At 41.4% G+C, this 19,863-nt stretch overlaps 1 protein-coding gene across 1 annotated transcript in view; it reads right to left on the reverse strand.

Annotated features, from left to right (window-relative positions):
- Positions 1-13,879: 13,879 nt before the first annotated feature.
- NUDCD1 (NudC domain containing 1) overlaps positions 13,880-19,863 on the reverse strand; it is a 124,151-nt gene continuing 118,167 nt past the window's right edge. Inside the window, exon 10 of the mRNA XM_034759585.1 lies at positions 13,880-17,168. Coding sequence (XP_034615476.1) covers positions 16,876-17,168 — 293 coding nt within the window. The 3' untranslated portion in view covers positions 13,880-16,875. The remainder of the gene's footprint in view (positions 17,169-19,863) is intronic.

Genomic DNA, 19,863 nt, shown 5'->3' on the forward strand with positions numbered 1-19,863 from the left:
GTAATGAAGGAATAACTTGTACTGATTAAGTCTATTGAGTCCAAATGTAAATACATCTCAAAAGAGACAGTTCCATTGATCATCTTGGTCAGTGATTGGAAAATTTCTTACAGATATTTTTGTTTCCCACACTTTTTGACATCTGGGACTTGGAGCGTCCAACCCTAGGTGGATTGGTATTGAACAAAAGGATGTTACTCAGGTTGCTCCCCTTGGAAGTGACTTTTACCCCAGAATTTGACATTCCTGTATGTACCCCAGACAGCACCATATTATTGCCTAGGCCGACAAGGCCTACGCCTAGGGTGACAAATTTGCAGGGGAGGAAGCTCCCCTCCGCGCCCCGCCCCCCAGCTCCAGCTCACCTCCGCCTCCTCTGCAAGCGCGCCGCGGCATCCGGTTTCTCTCCCCTCCCAGCGCTTGCACCACAAAACAGCTGTTTCACGGGGCAGGGAGGGAGAGGGAAGGAGGGGGAACGCTGCGCGCTGGGGGAAGAGGCGGGGATTTGGGGAAGGGATCCAATAGGGGAAGGGAGGGGGCGGAGTTGGAGCAGGGACTTTGGGGAGGGGGTTGGAATGGGGGCGGGAAAAGGGTGGAGTAGGGGCAGGGCCAGGGCAGCAATTATTTCCCAGCCTAGGGGCAGCAACATTATTAATCCGCCACTGACCCCAGACAGTACTGCAGTCAGCAATTTTGTATGTTCAGCCACTGCCAGCTGAAAACCAAATACCACAGAAATAGAGCTAGAAATAATCTTAGGCATTTGTGAGGCAAGGTCAGATAGCTACATGCTTGCAGTTTGCTAATCAGAATGGAAGGATGGGATAGAGAATTATGGAAGAGTGAGTGAATAGCAACCTTGGTTTTTGGTGCCCCTGACATGTTGTTGTTTTGGCTAGAAATACTAGAAATGTTTTGAGATAATAAGCAGTTTGTTGAAATTAGAAGAATTGGTGACCCAGTAGAGGTTATTATGCTGACCCACGAGGAGTCACTATAGGTTATGTGCTTTGTTAGAGTTAGGTATACAAGATTAGGTAAAAGTAATACCTCGGAGCAGTCCAAAGGTGCTGACATCTTAACTCCCCATCAGCTGGATGGAAAGGGGGCCCTGGAAGCCTGGCTGGTAATCACACAAAATCATCTCAGAAGTAACTACATCTGGGATGTCCTAAACCTGTTGCCTGTGTGTGTCTGTGTTTTTAGATAAGAGCATGCTTGCACCAATCATTTATGAAATGGAAGCACTGTGTTCCCATTGATTTATTCCTGACACCACCTCGAGAGAAACAGTTTAGTTACCACTGCTTTGGGTTCTGAAAATCCCAGGTAACAGCTCGACCGTAGCCATTTTGGCTTCATCCTCTTCTTCACCAGGGCCCATCAGGACCTTTTAAAGAGGGTGGCTTCTGCCATGGATATCCAGTAAAAAGTTCAGGAGTCATCTGACAGGCTGATTGACATTTCAACTGCTGTAGGACCTTTTTGGGTAGTGCAGCAATTAATGAAGCTATCCTGGACCCCACCAAAATAAAAAGTGGCAAGCTCTGTCCTTCCTTCCCCCCACATCAAAGCAGGTTAAGCATAGGTATTGTCTACTGTCTCAGGGGTTTGAGCATTTTTACACCCATTGCCCTACAGGGTCACTGGTGGTCTCAGTTGCCAATGAAAGAAAATATCAGGAGTAACAGGCATTTAACCTGAAATCAAAGGATGCTAAGATATGCTATACATTTGGCAGAAAGCTTTTTTTTTTACTCTGGCCTACAGCTCAGGATTGCTAACTAGCAGGCATTGCTGGGCACTGACTTTAGCCTCTGTCAGAGTATATTAAAATTTAAAAAACAGATGCCAGATGACATGAGATGAATTTCTCACGATGGTGGAGGAGGATAGATGGTGGTGAGAAGTTTTTCACCTTCCACAGTAACGATGATTCTTCAAGATATGGAGCAGCCACAGGGGGACACTTTAGGTGTCGGGGTGTCCCTGCACTGCTGATCAGAGATTTTCGGTAGCAGTGTTAAGTCGGGATGCGCATGCACAGTAGTCATCTCACGGTGCCGTTGGCACCTCATGTAGCGCACACGACCCGACCCTTCAGTTCCTTCTCTACCGCAGAGCTCGATGAATGAACTCTGACGTTGAGGAGATGAAGTTGAGTAGTGGCGTACTCACAGGGACACACATCTCAAAGAACCATCATTTCTTCACAAGATGAGTAGCTTCTTCTTCTTCTTCTTCTTCTTCGAGTAGTGTCCCTGTGGGTGCTCCACTTTAGATGTCTGTAGAGCAGTGACCTACTGTGGATGGTAGGGACTTCGGAGTTGTATGTGTTGTAGCCGAGAGCACAGTAAGGCCTAGTATAGCATCTGACATAGAGCACTGAGTGATGGCATAGTGTTTTGCAAAGGTGTGCTTTGATGCCTATGTATGACAGCCTGCATATACGGTTGCCAACCTTCCAGGATTGGCCTGGAGTCTCCCCGAATCAGCATCGATCTCCCGGTGACTCTTAAAAGTCATCCATGATCTTGTCTTTAGTGAACACAGTGTAAGAGGACTTGGCCATAAGTGCCTCGATTTAGCTGACTTATCTAACTGAGGTGATCGCTACTAAAAACTCAACTTTCATAGACATATGAAGAAGTTGCCAATCATTCAAAAGGTGCTCTGGTGAGGCATTGGAGTACAAGATTCAAGTCCCATGGGGGTATAAGTTGTCTGACTTCTGGGTACATGTTCTATATACCAAAAAGGAAGCATCTAGTGGTTGGGTGAGTAAAAACTGACATTCCCTCCACCTTGTGGTGAAAGGCTGTAATAGCCCCTAGGTGTACCTGGGGAAACACCCACCAGACAGTATGCAAACAGCCTGGATGGGCCATTAAGAAGGACAATAGGACTTTGAAGATACTAATCTCCTTCCTGAGAAGTTTCCTCGGCTGCTTTGACACTGCTGGGTCATGTGATCATGTCACCTGGTATAGGATACCATCTTGAAATGCTGGTATTTTTCCATAGGAAGGGGTGGGGGTTCAAACTGGGAAACAAAGGATTCCTGCCATATGCAAAACCTAGTTAAGGCTTGGGAGTGAGTTAATCTTGGCTAGTCTCCACTGCCTCCCCGCCCAAGAAGGAAAACTGCTGAAAACACTTGAAGAAACAAAGGAACTAAGCCGGGGGAGGCTGGGGCTAAGCTTAGGCAAGAAAGGTCAGCCTGCGAAGGGGATACCTGGAGATGTAAGCTGCAAGCAGTGTAGTTTACCTTCCAGAAACTCTGCAACCTGCATAAAACAACATTTAGGGTGAGAAATTACTATTTGTAGCCAATTTCTTTAATGTATTAAGCCTAGTTTGCATGTTTTGTTTTATTTGCTCAGTAAGCTTCTTTGTTCTGTTTGTTACCCCTTATAATCACTTAAAATTTACCTTTTGTAGTTAATAAACCCAGTCTGTGCAATTCATAATGGTGGAAGGGGAGAAGGTTTGCATATCTTCCTCCACATTGAGGGAGGAGGCGAATTTCATAAGCTTATGCTGTATAGATCTCTATACAATGCAAGATAATATAATTTTGCATTTACACTACAGAGGGTGTGTTCACAGGAGTGCTGAGCAATCCCCGAGCTGAGTCCTCCCACACAGAGCTGATTGCAGACTCTGTGATTCTTCAGCTGGGTGTGTCCCTACCTGTATGTGTGCTGGAAGGGGGCTTGAGAGCCTGTCACAACAGCACAGAGTGAGGGGAACCCAGGCTGGTGGGACAGGCAGGCTCATTGGGACCGCAGCACATCAGGTGGCACCCTGGAAGGGTGAGGAGGGGCAACCCATCCTACCAGTATGTAGTCTAGTATGATCGGTAGAGACACTTGCATGCCAATAATTATTTTTGTTGGCACCACAGTGAGAATCTCTTCCATTTTTGGAGGTAGGTATGGTGATTGGTGGATCTCTGTTATTTAATAACACCCGTTTCACTCTTTCTGAACAGGCTAATTCGTCATGTTGGAACCATGTAGGAGCCATGCATTGAGGTGAAGTTTCTCCGGATTTGGGTGGAGAATCCGGCCTTAGTTCTGTGAGAGGAGATCCACCCGTAAGGGGAGAACTCATGGAACACACACTGCTAAGCACATCGGGTAAGGGAACTAAGTCTGTCTGGGCCATATTGGAACGATCAGTACGATATGGGCCCTGTCGGTCTGTATCTTGTGAATGACTTGTGGGATTAGAGGTATTGGTGGGAATGCGTACATGAGTGCTGTGTCCTACGTGATGAGGAATGCATCCCCTAGGGATTGGGGTGCTAGTCCCCCCAGAACAGAACAGAAAAAGTGCTCACTTGTAGTTTGTTGCTGACACAAACAAGTCTACTGATGGAAAGCCCCATTCCTGGAATATCGCTTGGAGGACACTGTCATGTATTTTCCATTCATGTTTCTGGGAGAAATATGTACTTAGCATGTCTGCTGTCATATTCTGGCACCCTGAGAGGTAAGATGCCGAGATGATTATGGTGTAGTGAATACACTAGTTCCACAATTTCATGGCCTTGGTGCAGAGTGAATGGGAGTGAGCTCCTCCTTGGTGATTGATATAGAACATGCATGCTATGTTGTCGGACAGTATGCAGATTGATTAATTTCATATGATCAGGAGGAAGTGCCTGCGCGCATTGTATATCGCTCAGAGCTCCAGGAGATTGATGTGGAGCAGGGTTTCTGTCACTGACCACCTGCCTTGTAGGGTGTGTTGATCCAAGTGAGCTCCCCAGCCTATCAACGATGCATTGGTTGTGATTATTAGTGATGGTGGATCCTGTTGGAAGGGGATCCCTGTGCAGATGCTTTCTGGTTTCATCCACCATTGTAGGGATGCAATAACTTTTGGGGGTACTGTCACCCTTTTGCTTATACTGTCTGCTGGGAGCATATACTGTGCTCAGCCAGCCCTGTAGACAATGCATATGCAGTCTCGCGTGTCTCATGGCGAACGTCATAGCTGCCATATGACCTAATAATTGTAGTTAGGTTCTGGAAGACGTTGGAGGACTGCCAGTGATGTCAAGATGAGATTGATTATTGTTCTGGCCTGTGATCGGGCAACAGGGCTCTGGGTTGTATGGAACTGAGGTAGGCACCGTTGAATTCCAGTTGTTGAACTGGGGTCAGTATAGATTTCTGTACGTTTATTCGTAATCCCAGTGACTGGAACAGCTCGATGATGGTCTGCACCATGTTGGTCATTTCTTACTGAATTGTACTTTTCAGTAGACAGTTGTCTAGGTACAGGAAGATCATCACTCCTTTTCTTCATAAGTGGGCTGCCACTACCACGAGGGTTTTGGAAAAAACTCGAGGGGCAGTGGAAAGGCCAAAAGGTAGTACTCTGTGTGGATAGTGATTGAGGCCCACTGTGAATCTTGGAGGTCGAGGGCTGAAAACTAGTCCTCCTTGTCTGGCGCTGAAATGATAGTGGGACGTGTGACCATTTTGAACCTGTGATTCCCCACAAACCTGTTGAGTTTACGAAGGTCTAAGATGGGTCTCCATCCACCATATTTCTTTTTGGTGAGAAAATAATGAGAGTAAAAGCCCTTCCCCTTGTATTGAGTTGGAACTTGTTCCACGGCACCCAACTGTAGAAGATGGTTCACTTCCTGTTGTAAAAGGTGCTTGTGAGAGGGGTCCCTGAAGAGGGACAGTGAAGGGGGTAGGGAGAGGAAAGGGATGGCGAAACCCAATCTTATAATCTCCAGTACCCATTGGTCCATTGTTATTGCTGACCAGGCATGGTTGAATGGTCACAGGCAGTGACCAAAAGGTGGGTATGAGTATCTAACAGTGCTCTATTGTGGGGGAAGTCGTTCATGCCCTCGACCAAGACTTAAAAACTGTGGCTTATTAGTAGATGGTTGCGAAGAGGAGGACTGATTTTGGGGAACCCTACATCTTTGAGAGTGTTGTTTATTTCTGTTCTGGTCAAAGTGCTGTTGTTGTGGGTGATGGAAAGAGGTGTCTCTGCCCTTTTGGTATGGTTGATACCAACATCATTTGTTGGGTGGCATGTAGATGCCTAACATAGGTAGAATGGACTGAGAGTCCTTCATTGAATGAATGTTTTCAGTTTTTGTGGAGAAAAGTTTCTCCCAATCGAAAGGTAGATCCTTCACCTTGAGTTGGAGCTCCTTTGGGATCCTGGATGACTGGAGCCATGAGGCCCTGCCCATTATGGCAACTGGGGCTATCGTTCTTGCAGCAGTGTCCGCTATGTCCATTGAGGCCTATAGGGCTATATAGGCAATTAGTTGCCCCTCTGTCATGATAGCGTTGAGTTGGGGGTGTTTTTCCTCCGGTAAGGCCTCAAGAAATTCTTGAAGCTTACTATAGTTATCGAAATTGTACTTGGGTAGAAAGGCGGAGTAATTGTCTACCCTAAATTGGAGTGTAGCTGATGAGTATACCTTTCTACCGAGAAGATCTAAACATTTGTGTTCTTTGTCTTGTGGAGTGGACGGTAATTGAAGTTGTTTGCTGAGATGATTGGTGGCTTCCACAACTAGGAAACTGGGTTGTGGATGAGAGAAGAGAAAGTCTATCCCCTTAGCCTGGATGAAGTACTTTCTGTCCACTCATTTGCTGGTAGGTGGTATCGAGGCGGGGGTCTGCCAGATATGCTCTGCTGGTTCCATTATGGCATTGATTGGTAGAGCGATTTTGGAGGTAGTGGATGTCTAAGATTTGCAGTGGCTTGTGCTAATTTTCTTGCACTTCTTCTAGGGGGATGTCTTGACTGGCAGCTTCTCTTTTAAAAAGAGTTCCTGAAATTGTTTCGGGTCATCCATTGTGTTTGGAGGCTTTTCCCACATCACTTCAGACCAGTGGGTCCTAAGCACAATGGTATTTGGATATGCCCTTCAATTTATTTCTATCCCCCCTTCCTACCATCCTTTCACACCCCTCCTCAGGGACCACTCTCAGGAGAAGGTTCTCCTTCAGGAGGTGCAATCTCTCCTCCTGTTGGGAGCCATAGAGAGTGTTCCTCAATTATACAGAGGGAAGGGGGTTTACTTCTATTACTCTCTAATCCCCAAAACAAAGGGAGGGCTCAGACCTATCTGGAAGGGATCAAGGCACACTCCATGAAATTGTTAGCCACCAAACCAATCAATTTCAAACTCATCAAAATATTTCCCCCATAAATAGGTTTGCGCTTGAACAGCTTTTCCTCCAATTTAGTATACTATCCGGAAAAAAGGTGAATGTAAAGGAAATGTTACTCATCCTGCGCAGTAACTGTATTTCTTTGACATGTCTCTCTCTATGGTTACTCCACTTCACATGTGCATGTGTCTCTTGAGCCCTAAATCAAAGATTTCCAGCAGCAATCATTCGGCCCTCCCTGTGCCAGACACCAAGGCTATATAAGGGCAGTTCTCTGCCCGCCCCGATCCCAATTTCTTCTCTACTCAGTCATCCCCTAAGGAACAACTGAAGCAGAGGGGAAGGAAGGCAGCCAGTGGAGCACCCATAGGGACACATCTTGAAGAACTACGATTACTGCACAGGGTGCACTACCTGCACAGTACTGCTGCCATAGCAGAGGTTGCTGTAGCTGGAGCCGATGGTACCAATAGTGATGGGTATTCTGCAGGCGTTGTAGATGTCAGGTGCCAATGATTGCTCAGTACCAAGGGAACCATTTGCACAAATTCTCCATGCACACATACTGCCGGCTGAGCTGCTTGCATCAATACTGAAGGCTAGATTAAGGCATGTGACAGCACCAATGGCAGAAGGGGATGCCAATGGCAGGGCCAAACTCCATGGTAACCTATGCTTACCCTCCTTACTGAAGGAGCCAATAGGTGCCCTATTGGAGGTGAGCTTCCTCTCCTTAGAGCTCTGGGGCTTTGCAGGCCGCCAGTATGAAAGGAAGAGTCCTTGGCCTCAATGGTACCCTCAGAGGTACCCTCAGAGACCAAGGACCTTGACAGGGACTTGGCCTTTTTTGGAGCTGGCTCCTTACAGTGAGATTCTGTGCTCCTCTTTCTGGGAGCCTTCCCAGCAGGCTCCAGGCTTCTCTTTCTTAGGGGAAGCATTCCCTGAGGTTGACAGGGCACTGGATCTGCCTGGGGACAGGTCTTCTGTCATGGGTCAGAGGGCAGTTGCAGGAAGTATTCCACAGCCAACAGTCTGAGCTTTTTCTGCCTGTTCTTCCTAGCCTTGGGCTTAAGGACTAAACACAAGGAACATTCCTGGGAGATGTGGGACTCCGGGATGCAATGGACACACTTGGAGTGCCTGTCACTTACTGGTATAGCCTGCTGGCAAGAGAGGCAGCATTGGAAGCCTGGCAAACCCTGCCAGGAGAAGACAAGTCTCCTGAAGAGAAAAAAAAAAAATGATCCACATACCCCTATGTAGCCTCAGTGTATCCCATGAGGAGGCAGAGGGCAAATGCGCAGGTCGGACACTGCTAGCTAGAAATCTCCGACTGAGGGCTCAAGAGGCACATGTGCACCTAAAGTGGAGCACCTATACGGATCGTTAATGAAACAGGCTTTTGGGATCTTTCACATAGATTTTCTTTTCTTTTTTGTATGAAGGCAAAAAAAAAAAAAAAATCATGGCTTTCATGTACTTCAGAAATCCATAAAAGATACAGCACAATGTACAGCTCCAAGAAGTAGATCAATATTTTTTATTTTAAACTATCTTGTCATCTGATTTTTTTTGACCTAAAAATGAATGTCTAGACCAGTGGTCCTCAGACTTTTTGTATTGACAACCCCTTTCAGGCAGCAAGCCTCTGAGTGACTCCCTCCCCTCTTATAAATTAAAAACACTTTAAAAATATTTTACACTATTTTGAAAGCTAAATTTATAACCCTATTGTTGACAATGAATTTATCTTCTCACTACTTTTAAATTAAGACAAACATATTTTTATTAAATAATTGTTATAAGCAGAAAAGGTTTTTCTTCCAATAGTTACTGTTTAATACTGCAGGGGGAAGGGAGGACGAAGAAACTTTGTCAACATTAATTTTCACAGCAGACTTAGCTCCCCGTTGCCACCCTTATATCTGCACTGCTGCTGAGCTTGGTGCTCAGAGAGCGGCGGCAGCTGGCTGGGTACCCAGTTCTGAAGGCAGCATTGCCACCAGCAGCAGTGCAGAATTGCAGAAGTTGTGTGTAAGATTTGACCTTTGTGCAGGGAGGAGTGGCTATGGCAAATTTTGGGGGTGGCTATAGCCCCCCTCCCAAGTTCTGCTAGCACTGCCCCTGCCTGTGTGTCTGACTGTTAAATTATCATTTTTGTGTGTGCTGATCTCAGTGTTCTGATTGGTCTGAGATTTAATGCTCCTTCAGCTGCTCAACAATCAAGCCTTCTAATGTTGTCTCAGTTCCACCTTTTTAATCTAAAGACAACAAACCTGTGCACATACTACAATCCCCAGAGTCCAATTTCCTTAAAAAGGTGATAAAACAAATATATGTTTTGTTTAGGAACAACAATCACTGCATTATACATTTACACTACTTTTTGAAGTAAATACCCTACATTGTGACAGAAAGGTATGTGTAATTTTCCAAAAATGCTAGGATTATATATTTTAATAGTACTTGCTCTGAGTTTTGTGCATGTACTCACAACCCGCACGTAATAACCTCAGAACCCCCCATGAGGGGTCGCCACTCCCCAGTTTGAGAACCCCTGGTCTAGACTTTTCACCTATAAAAACGGCAGCCATTTTTTAAAAACTACAGTCCTTTAGTACTTTTGCAACCTTTCTCTAATACTTTGTTAAATCTTATCCTCTGCAAACCTTTTTGTTGGATTTTCCTTTAGGTGGTGTTTATCTGTAGACAAGAATAAATATTTCAGGCTGGAGTCTGTCACTTCTTCTGCATTGCACCTTAACTTTACAAACAGTCATACTGAAAGCAATGGGACTAATGTAAGTCTGGTAGAATCTCTTATACTGTATCCATATTCATTGCATCACATGACTTGTCACAACGCATTCAGCGTTTGTCTACATGAATACATATTTTAAAATTCATCATTTTGTTCACTTTTCTACATTCTACAAAGATGATCAAAGGGATGGAATGCAAGCCATATGAGCAGAGTCTGAAGGAACTGGGTATGTTTAGTTTGGAAAAGAGGAGATTGAGGGACGGGGCACGATAATGGTCTTCAAATACTTGTAAGGCTGCCACAAAAAAAGATGGAGAAAAGTTGTTCTCTTTTATCACAGAGGGCAGGACAAGAAGCATTGGGTTCAAATTACAGCATAGCAGATTTAGATTAAATTAGGACTGTCAAGCAATTAAAAAAATTAATTGAATGATTAAAAAAATTAACCACGATTAATCGCCCTGTTAAACAATTGTTTAAAAATTGTGTTGTAATTGAAATCAATCTATTTGAAAATGCAGAAAACATCCAAAAATATTTAATAAATTTCTATTGGTATTCTATTGTTTAACAGGGCGATTAATCACAATTAATTTTTTTGAATTAATAACGTGAGTTAATGGCGATTAATTGACAGCCCTAGATTAAATCTCAGGAAAAGCTTAACTGTAAGAACAGTAGGACAATGAAAAGACTGCCTAGAGAGGTTGTGGAAGCACCTTCCCAGGAGATTTTCAAAAGGAGGCTGGATAGCCATGTGTCTTGGAGGTTTAGACACAACAAATCCTGCATCTTGGCAGAGAGTTAGACTAGATGACTGGAGAAGGGCAAACATAGAATCATTGTGTTAGAAGGGACCACAAGGGTCAACTAGTACTTCTCCGTTTCCCAATCAAAACAGCTTAGTTTTCTACCAAAGATAAATGTTTACTACTTTCTTAGCCTTTGTTTTACACCACCGTGTCTACTCAATGGTTGAGACAAAGTCTACGTATCATACATGGCCTTTTGGGCCTACGAACCTCAGAGGCTACATTACTTGTAATCAGCATAGTGCCCAAAGATACTATACCTAATAAGCGCAGACAGTTTTGAATAGCTGAAAAACTTCCATAGGCAGGGCAGGCTCCAGGCACCAGCCTACCAAGCATGTGCTTGGGGCAGCACCTGGAGGGGGGCGGCGCTCCAGCCGGCCAGGGAGAGCAGGGCCGCAGCCGGGCTCTCCGCCCTCCTCCCGGCGCTCCGGCCGGCTGGGGAGAGCGGAGCCGCCCTCCCCCGGCACTCCGTGCTCCCCTGCCGCGATCCCTGCCGGGGGGCCGGGAGGCTTTTTTGCCTGGGGTGGCAAGAAAGCCAGAGACGGCCCTGTCCATAGGTGATGTTTTCTATCCAGTCAGGTGTCATGACTGGCATTACAATGCACCTCCTCCCACTTCACTAAAATTACACAAGCACATTTACAATTTTGTAAAAACGAACTTTAAAGGTTACAAAGATTTTTTCATTTCGATGAAGGACTAGAAATGATAACCATGAGGGCAGGAATATTGGTAGAAACAGGTAAAAGGAAAAAGAACTGGAAACCAAAGCAGTAAAAAGTACATTCGTAGTGGACACTGAGCTAACAATCTCAAGTCTTTTTCACATCCAGGTACTTATTTCTAGGTCCAAGTCCAGATTTTTGCACTCAATGAAAGTTTTTCACTCAAAGTTGGGCAGACTGTTGGCTCTTTAAACACGTATTCTCCAGTGCTTCAAAGTCCTTTAGATACATCAGCAGTCCCTGAATGCTTGGAGAGGTTTCCAGTTAATGGGGATTTGATACTTTGCCATCAGCAATGTTAAATGAAGAGATCTCTTTGTGACATCCTTCACAGTCCATAACAAGCACAATTAACGTCAAGATGAAATTTCTATATGTAATAAATTGTGTGTCTTACAGCTTATGAATACCTCTCCAATTGGAGACATGTCCAGAATGCATGTAAGAGCACCAACGGGAGTGAATGGCGTATGGACAATATGGAAAGCTTCTTTTATATGATGATAAGCTATGCATGGTAATGTATACTTTGTGTAGCAAAGATTACACACTGTACAATTACTTATTTTGCTGCATTAAGAGTGTATTTTGTATTGTTCCTGATCATTCCCCAGAAGTGTTCGTTTCAACATTCTTTTACCATCTGTTTAAATGGCTTATACATTTTATTTTACCTATAACATTACACCAGTAAAGATTAGAAAATGTCTTTTCCAGGTCTCAACTGCAACTCTCACTGATCACATTTCTCACCTCATTATGAAAGATATCACATTAATAAAGATATTCAATATTTGCAAATAGAGTCAGATTGTTTTGAAATTGTTTAAATCAATTAAAAGACTCCCCATCAAATAAATCATTAATCAGAATAGCTCTGATTTTGAAATATTAAACAAAACATGACATAACTGGGAAAAATCTTTGTTTATACCCAGTTCTTTGATTTTTCATGTTAAATATACATTCAGAATTTGACCTTTTCTACTGCTTGCACATACAAGGTATATAGTTTTTATATACAAATACATACATACAAACAGGTTTCAGAAAGTAGTTACCAGTTGCAAACACCTGCACATACTTCTAAAACACTAATCCTCGCAGAAACTAAACAGTTTGCACACACCCAAATCCCATTTGTCTAAAGTGCAGTTATTAATGTTTGAAAAGCACAGATGTAGGTATTTGTACTCCCCAATATACATAATTCCAAAATAAGGCTGCATTGAAAAAAATCAGACCCCAAAATTCTCATTTGAATGTAACTGTGCATATCTACTCTATTTAACAGGTTGGAGTGCCATTAGTGTTACTGAAAAAATGAATGGCAAACTATAGTTGGGCCACAGTATAACAATAAAAATAAAAATGCTAGTCTATGTGTAAATGTTTATACCTACATTTATCAGAGCAATTCGATCTCCCACAGAAGTAAGATAAGAGACCTGAGTCGAGAGCTAAGGAGGAGTTGGACTAATGCCATTGTAATTACATTAATATGGCTAGTAAGTGAGGCAATCTGCACTGGTTCTCTACATCTTAGAATTTGGGATAATAAAGATTCAGTTTTACTCAAAAAGCTATTCAAAATCTACTTCTATGATGGAACCAGAAAACAACCATTTGTATATAAATGTTAATATATACTAACGCACAATCGACTGCAGCCTTTATTTCCAACCAATACAAACATTAGATCTGCATAATGTGAAGAGCAAGACACAAACTGACAAAAGCCAGAAAAATTCAAAGTTATAGGTGTAATAATGTCCATTATTCAAACCAGCCACAGAAGTAGAAGTCAAAAAAGAGTTTCAGCCTCAACTACTAATCTCGTTGCATTTGTCGTTTCACAAACCTAGATCCAGACTCTGGCTGGCACAGTGCATACATGCAAGCCAGAAAATAAAAAACCAGCCAGCGGCACTATGCAGTGGAACAAGGCTGACCACTCCAGTTCTTCCTCTGGGAAAAAGTGAGGAACTGCTCTGCAGATCCTCTGTGACTTATAGTGCACAGAGATGCAACAAGACACAGCCAAAGGGTGAGAGGATGCAATGTGCATGTTTAGAGGCATTTGACTCCCTGAGTATACAATGATCGCAAATTGAGCTTGACCCCCTTGCAAATTATTCCTATTGCTTCCAGATAGAGGCTATCCATGGGAAAGTGCATGTAAGGATTATCATAACAAGGATCTGTGAGCACAGTACCACTGCTTTTGGCAGAAGTCATTATGCTGCAGTGCAAACATCAGCCAGAATTTGGCCCAGGTATTGAATATTCTTTGGTATTTGTGTATTATAACCTTCAGAAAAAAATTAGGAAAGGTTTTAACAAAAGAAAAGGTGCACATTTGAAATGATAAACTGAAGGGATAAAAAGTCATTTTAAACATTTTTTTTTAAAGTTTTATTTATGAATTTAATGTTTTAATTATTTTTAACTTGCAGAGTAATACATATTTCAGTTATACACATCCAGGCAGAGGGAACATTACAAAAAGAGTATTTGAAATGGATTATTTGCACCTATAACAACCGACATTTTGTAAATAGCATCCACATTTGCTTGCAGGATGGGGCATTCATAAAGAGCTGTACAAAATGAGAGCTCCATGGTAGGTGCAGATTCTCAGCCAAAACAAAAACCTCGCACAAAATCAGGTGACCACACGCCATACATTTTGAATAATCACATTCTACTATGTCTGAGTCTGTGGTAGCATATGACAGATATAAGCCTCGAAATAAAATGAATGTAAAATGGGAATGCGAAAGTAACAAATATGGCTCTGCAACTGGCAACCATTTAATTATGGATTTATTTTTTTTTTAGCAGAAAAGTAGGTTGATTTATATCAGCATGTATGGCTCATCAAGGCAATTGATGTGTTTTAAATAATAAACAATACTCTTAACTCTTTAGAAGGACATGGAAACATTATTCTATGCAAGTTTTTTGAGCAGAATACATTTCAGGGTCCATTCCCATTGTTAACAAGTGAGCAGAGTATTCAGAAAAAGGAGGAACACTTTTTCCACTTTAATCAGTTTTGCTGCTGAGTAAATGTGATCTTGTTTGAAGCTCAGAACATTCTAGCAGCATCCTTTCCCTTACTATTTGTTATAACTAAGGCTATGAAGGTGACAATTGTACTTGGCTTTGCTTAATCTGTCCAGAAGATAATGGAAATTAGCTTTTAGCTATCTAAGTCTTAGTAAGTGTAATTTTATATGAAATAGTTGAATTATTATTAGTTTATCCTGGAGCTTCCCTCCATTGAAGAAATCCAGTTTCACAGTTGATCTGACTGATACATTTCCTCCCATATGAGCTGACTCTTTCTGCATGATGTATTCCAGCTGGTTATGTTTTGGGAGATCTGAACTCAGATGTGTACAAATCTCAATTTCACTTAGGCTGAGAAGAAACGAATCCAACTATTCTTTGCTGCATGCACTTGGAGTTAGTATAAAGCAAAGCAGTCTAAAAAAGATTATAATAATACCATATTGTTTTTGACATTGCTTATTTACTCAGTGAAAATTCAGAAGTAGGACACACATGAAACTACATATTCTAGATAACAGAATATTAAAGATTTTTTTCTGTTTTATAGATAGTAAAAGTAAAGAGATATTATGGAGGTTGGGCCCAATTGTGTTCTCTTTTCCATTGGAAAGAGTAACTCCTGAAATTAATAGATGTACAGTGGTGTAAAACTGATGTAAGCAAGATGAGAATCAGACCCCTTAAATCTTCATCAGAAGAGCAGACTTGCACTCTGTGATCACACCTCTGCTTTTTAAGAATTTACCATTTTATTCACTCTCATTTCACTGACATGGGTCTGCAAATCAAAACTTTCATGAGCTCCTGGGTACAATCAAGATGGTCATGCCTAGAAGCGTCTCTGTTATGTCCTCCCGAGCGGAGACATTTCCTTCTAATATTTGCTATAATCTGAAATAATGTAGAAAAAGATATGCAACAACATGGAGGACGACATAACACAAATTCACTGTTCAGTTTATAGAAGTCACATGTTTTTTACGTTACTTTTAAACTTCATGAAAGATATCAGCTGAAAGAGATACTTTGCTTAGGAATCTTAAGCAAAAATCTAAAACAGGGAGGAGTTCAAGACCAACCAGTTTTTCATCTTCACCATGTTGGCAATGTCTCTTTAAAGATGTTAAAAAATTCTGTAGATCGAACTTTTGACAAATATATATATATTTGTTAAACAGAACCTTACATTGTTATGGTCAGCAAGGCCACTAGGTAAAACCAGCACCTCTTTCTTAAACCTTACTCCTGTAAGCTGAGCATATCCAGTATAGTTATAGGAATATGAGGGGATAATGGTTAATTAAACCCTAATTGCAGAATCTATATTCATGGTGACGAAGTATAAGGCAGAAGCAGCACAGCTTGAGTTTAGTATCTCAGGTTAAGTTTGACTGTCAAGTAATATGCCCATGATTTAGTGGTAAAGGATCAGATTTCATGTGGAAGTAACTGATGTACAAACTTGGAATCTCACAACTGTACTTCAACCTGTGCCATTTTAAATTTCATCCACAGACAAATGTTTTCTTCTCTCTTCCTCTGTCCCCAAGAGAAAGCTACCAAAACTATTTTAGTTTTTAAGTTTTTAAAATGTTTGAAGATTTAATGGGAAGCACAAATGTGTCTCAATCAGATTACTACAACTGCATGTATATAATACGGTTATTTGACCTGAATAAAAAATATGCCTGAGAAAAGCAGATGCCCCAACACACCATCATTTAGCCAATGAGCCATGATTTGCTAATACTAAGTAAAGACATTTAAACATATACTGAGACTAAAATTTTCAAAAATAATTTAAATGGCTCTGTAAAATATCTATTTGTATAAAGTGTGATCTTTGCCTTGCGTTTATATAAACTTGTAATAAAACAAGGCTTTGTTTTATTACATCTGAATAATACCCACAGAGAGAGTGTGGCAATTATATAAAATAGAAATAAGTGAATACTCAAGATCTTCTTGAATGGCAGAAGTGTGGTAGAAAAACTGTATGAAAAAAGCAATGTATGGATGGATCATTTCACACATGACTCTGGTAACTGATTAAAATGCTGCTAGCACAGACAGTTTTCTTGCACTTTTCCACAGAATTGGAAGTTCCCACAAAAATTCAGTGACAATGGAGTTGAAAAGCTTTATCCAACTGGGCACAGAGACAAGTTCCGGTGAACATATTTTGGTTGTCCTTTTAAAAATTAAACAGGCTACATATGATATTTTACTTCAACTTCAGTAGTATGTGATTGAACTTTTTAGCTAATATCTCATCATTTCTCAGACCAATTGTGAATACATCCAAGTCAACATGACATATTGGATAATTAATTTTCAGTGTTTACCTTTATTAAAAACAAGGATTTTGTTGTGAGAACAAATAATCTCTCATTTGTAGCTTGAAAGCCCAAGATAGGATCACTGGCTTCCAGAGTTGCTACCAGCTGCTTAGCAACCTGCCCTACTTGTCTTCCCTCCTTCCTGTTGTAGAGAACAGTGGACAGAGGAGTGGGCTGTCGATAGATGAACACTCGACGCAGGCACTCACAAATAGCAGCATAGGAATAATTTGGAGGACAAGCGGTGAATTTCTTGTCTTCCTTTGATGCTTGGACATAACCTGCAAAGCATACAGATATACAGAGGCAAGAAAGAAAGTTAATATATATTTCAACTGTGCTTTATACTGCCATTTCAGAATCCTGTGCTTATATTATAAAACTAATACACAAAAGGTCACAAAAAGATAAAAATACACATAAGGGACAATTTAGTACTAATGGCTCCCTTTGTCCTCTTAACACTTATCTCTGACACCTCTATGTATGCCCCTCTCTATGCCTGAAGACCCCTTCTTGACAGAGACAGTCTTCCACTGTGTCCTCCTCAGAACACACTTCTTCAGTGAGAACTATGAGGCCTGGTACCCCTTCCCAAAGAAGCGAGAACAAAACAGCTATTAGCAAAACTCTAAACACCACACACTGTATTCTTCAAAAATGTACAGCACTTACTCTTGGAATACCAAATACTCACTGAAATATTATCTATAGGCTACATTTGAAGAATTTTTATTCTTCAAAACCATGAGTTAAATTAAGTCGGTTCTTTAAGAAATGTAGCACCCTGTGACACATCGTTTTTGTCCCAACACATCCTAACAGTAAAACACAGATCCATCAAATTCCTCATAGAGTTACAACTCACTGAATTATCATGAACAGGCTACATCAGGAGCTGAAGAATAAATATTTTCCATCACTGAACAACATTAGACAACTGTCCTCTTTCAAACTGATTGCCATCCAATATTGTTTCGAATGGGGGTGAGGCTATAGGGCCGGTCTTAGCAAAATGGGCTACCATCTTCCAAGGGTAGTTTGGCTTCACTCTTATTGAAAACTATGTGGCCATTTTGAAAAAGACATCTCTGTTAGTAGCAGAGACATTTCTTCCTGTTCCCCATAGGTGTCAATGGGGAATTTAGGCCAAATTTAGGTTGTTTGGGTACCTTATCTGTCCATACCTTAACATGTTTAGATTTATTTTATGTTTAACCCTAACTCTAAACTTCCTGGGTTTGTAAATGCTTGTTTTTGGAATAAATACAACATTCCTGCAATGTCTGTATTAAATTACTGATATTTGCTCAACCTTAACTCCAGTTGAACACAGTTTTATCTGGAAATAACTTGTTACTACTAAGCTAGACAGCCAATGGCACAGATAAGGACCCAAGAATGCTCTAAGAGGTAGTCTAGCCCAGCCCAGGAAAAGATTTTATATAGATAGTGTTAGCTAATACATTTAATTCACATTTTTAAAATCCTAGTGTAGACAAGTCATGTCGGGTTTATAAACAATTCTGGGGGTGAGGGAGTCTAAAGCCAATCACTACCATATGATATGTTGAAATACGCCTTGGCCTGTTTACATTGCGGCTTAAAAGTAAATGAACGTGTTTTAATTAACAATTTTTAAATGCCTTATTTTCCTAGTCTAGACATAGCCATGGCAGCAACACAGAGCTGGTAGCAGAATACAGACTGCTGAGCAGCCGGGAGAGAAGGAAGAGAGGCCTTCAAGTCAGCCAGGGATTTAGAAGGGGCAAGATCAAACACTCCCATCCTTCCAACCAGCTGCAGTAATGAGAGGAGAATAAAACCCCTGTAGAGTTACTTGTAAGTGGGGGAGAGGTGACCCTCAAAAACCAACTTTTCCTTCACAGATTCATAGAGCTCAAAGCCAGAAGGAACCATTAGATCATCTAGTTTGACCTACTGCATATCACAAGCCATTACATTTCACCCAATTACCCCTGTATTGAGACCAATACATTGTGTTTGGCTTAAATTTCCAGAAAGGCATCCAGAGATGGAGAATCCACCGCTCCCTTGGTAGTTTGCTCCAATGTTTGATCACCCTCACTTAAAAATGTGTGCTTTATTAGGGATGCAGGACATGGAAAATCTTTACCTCATCTCTCACACACATACAATGGTGACTACTGCAAGGAAAGGGAGTGAAGACGTTGTTCTTTTGGCTCTACTTCGCGCAAAGAGCAGGATTTGGCCCCAAAATGATCACAATTCTCCAATCACTCTCTATGTACTGTGGGACTGATTTTAGACCAGCAATGAAAATAGGGAAAAAAAGAGAACAGGACTACAGGCATTGTGTTAGTAAATAAAATGAGCACTGTGGATTCTTTAAAACTACCTTTTATACCCCACAAGATGCTCACTTACTACCACTGACTGGCTCTAGTGTGATATTTCTAATGTTTGGTTGTAGATAAACAAGGTGGTGACGCATGCCTTTTCTGGCAAATAAAAGATAAACTAGATTAGCACAGAAGTGTAAACTTCAACATGGTACTGTAAATGATAGTACAGTAAGGAGGAAAATGTGGAGGCAAAATGATGTTTTTACCTCCACAAGCACAGAAAACTTGAAGAGGAATTTTAATTTTCCTCCATTTATTTCCAAAATTATAGAAATATTGGTAAATAAAGTCTTAAAACAGTATTAATGATTAATTTTAAGATGCTTAAAATTAATTACTACTAGTTTGGAAAAAGATTTGCCTGTCTTTTTTTTTTTTTTAAAGCATTATAAAACCAGTTTGCATACAAAAATGATGACAAATATACAAAGACTGAGAAACGATAGCAGATTTTAAAGGTACTTGAAGCCTAATGTGACATTAGATCAAGGCAAGAGGCTGATAATAAGATCGTTCCAGTACAAAATAAAACAACAAATACAAAAGAAAAAGAAAATCAGGTATGGGAGTTCAAATCCCGAAGTAGACC

This window comes from Trachemys scripta, chromosome 2 (assembly GCF_013100865.1).
Source record: "Trachemys scripta elegans isolate TJP31775 chromosome 2, CAS_Tse_1.0, whole genome shotgun sequence".
In the NCBI taxonomy this organism is placed as follows: Eukaryota; Metazoa; Chordata; order Testudines; family Emydidae; genus Trachemys; species Trachemys scripta.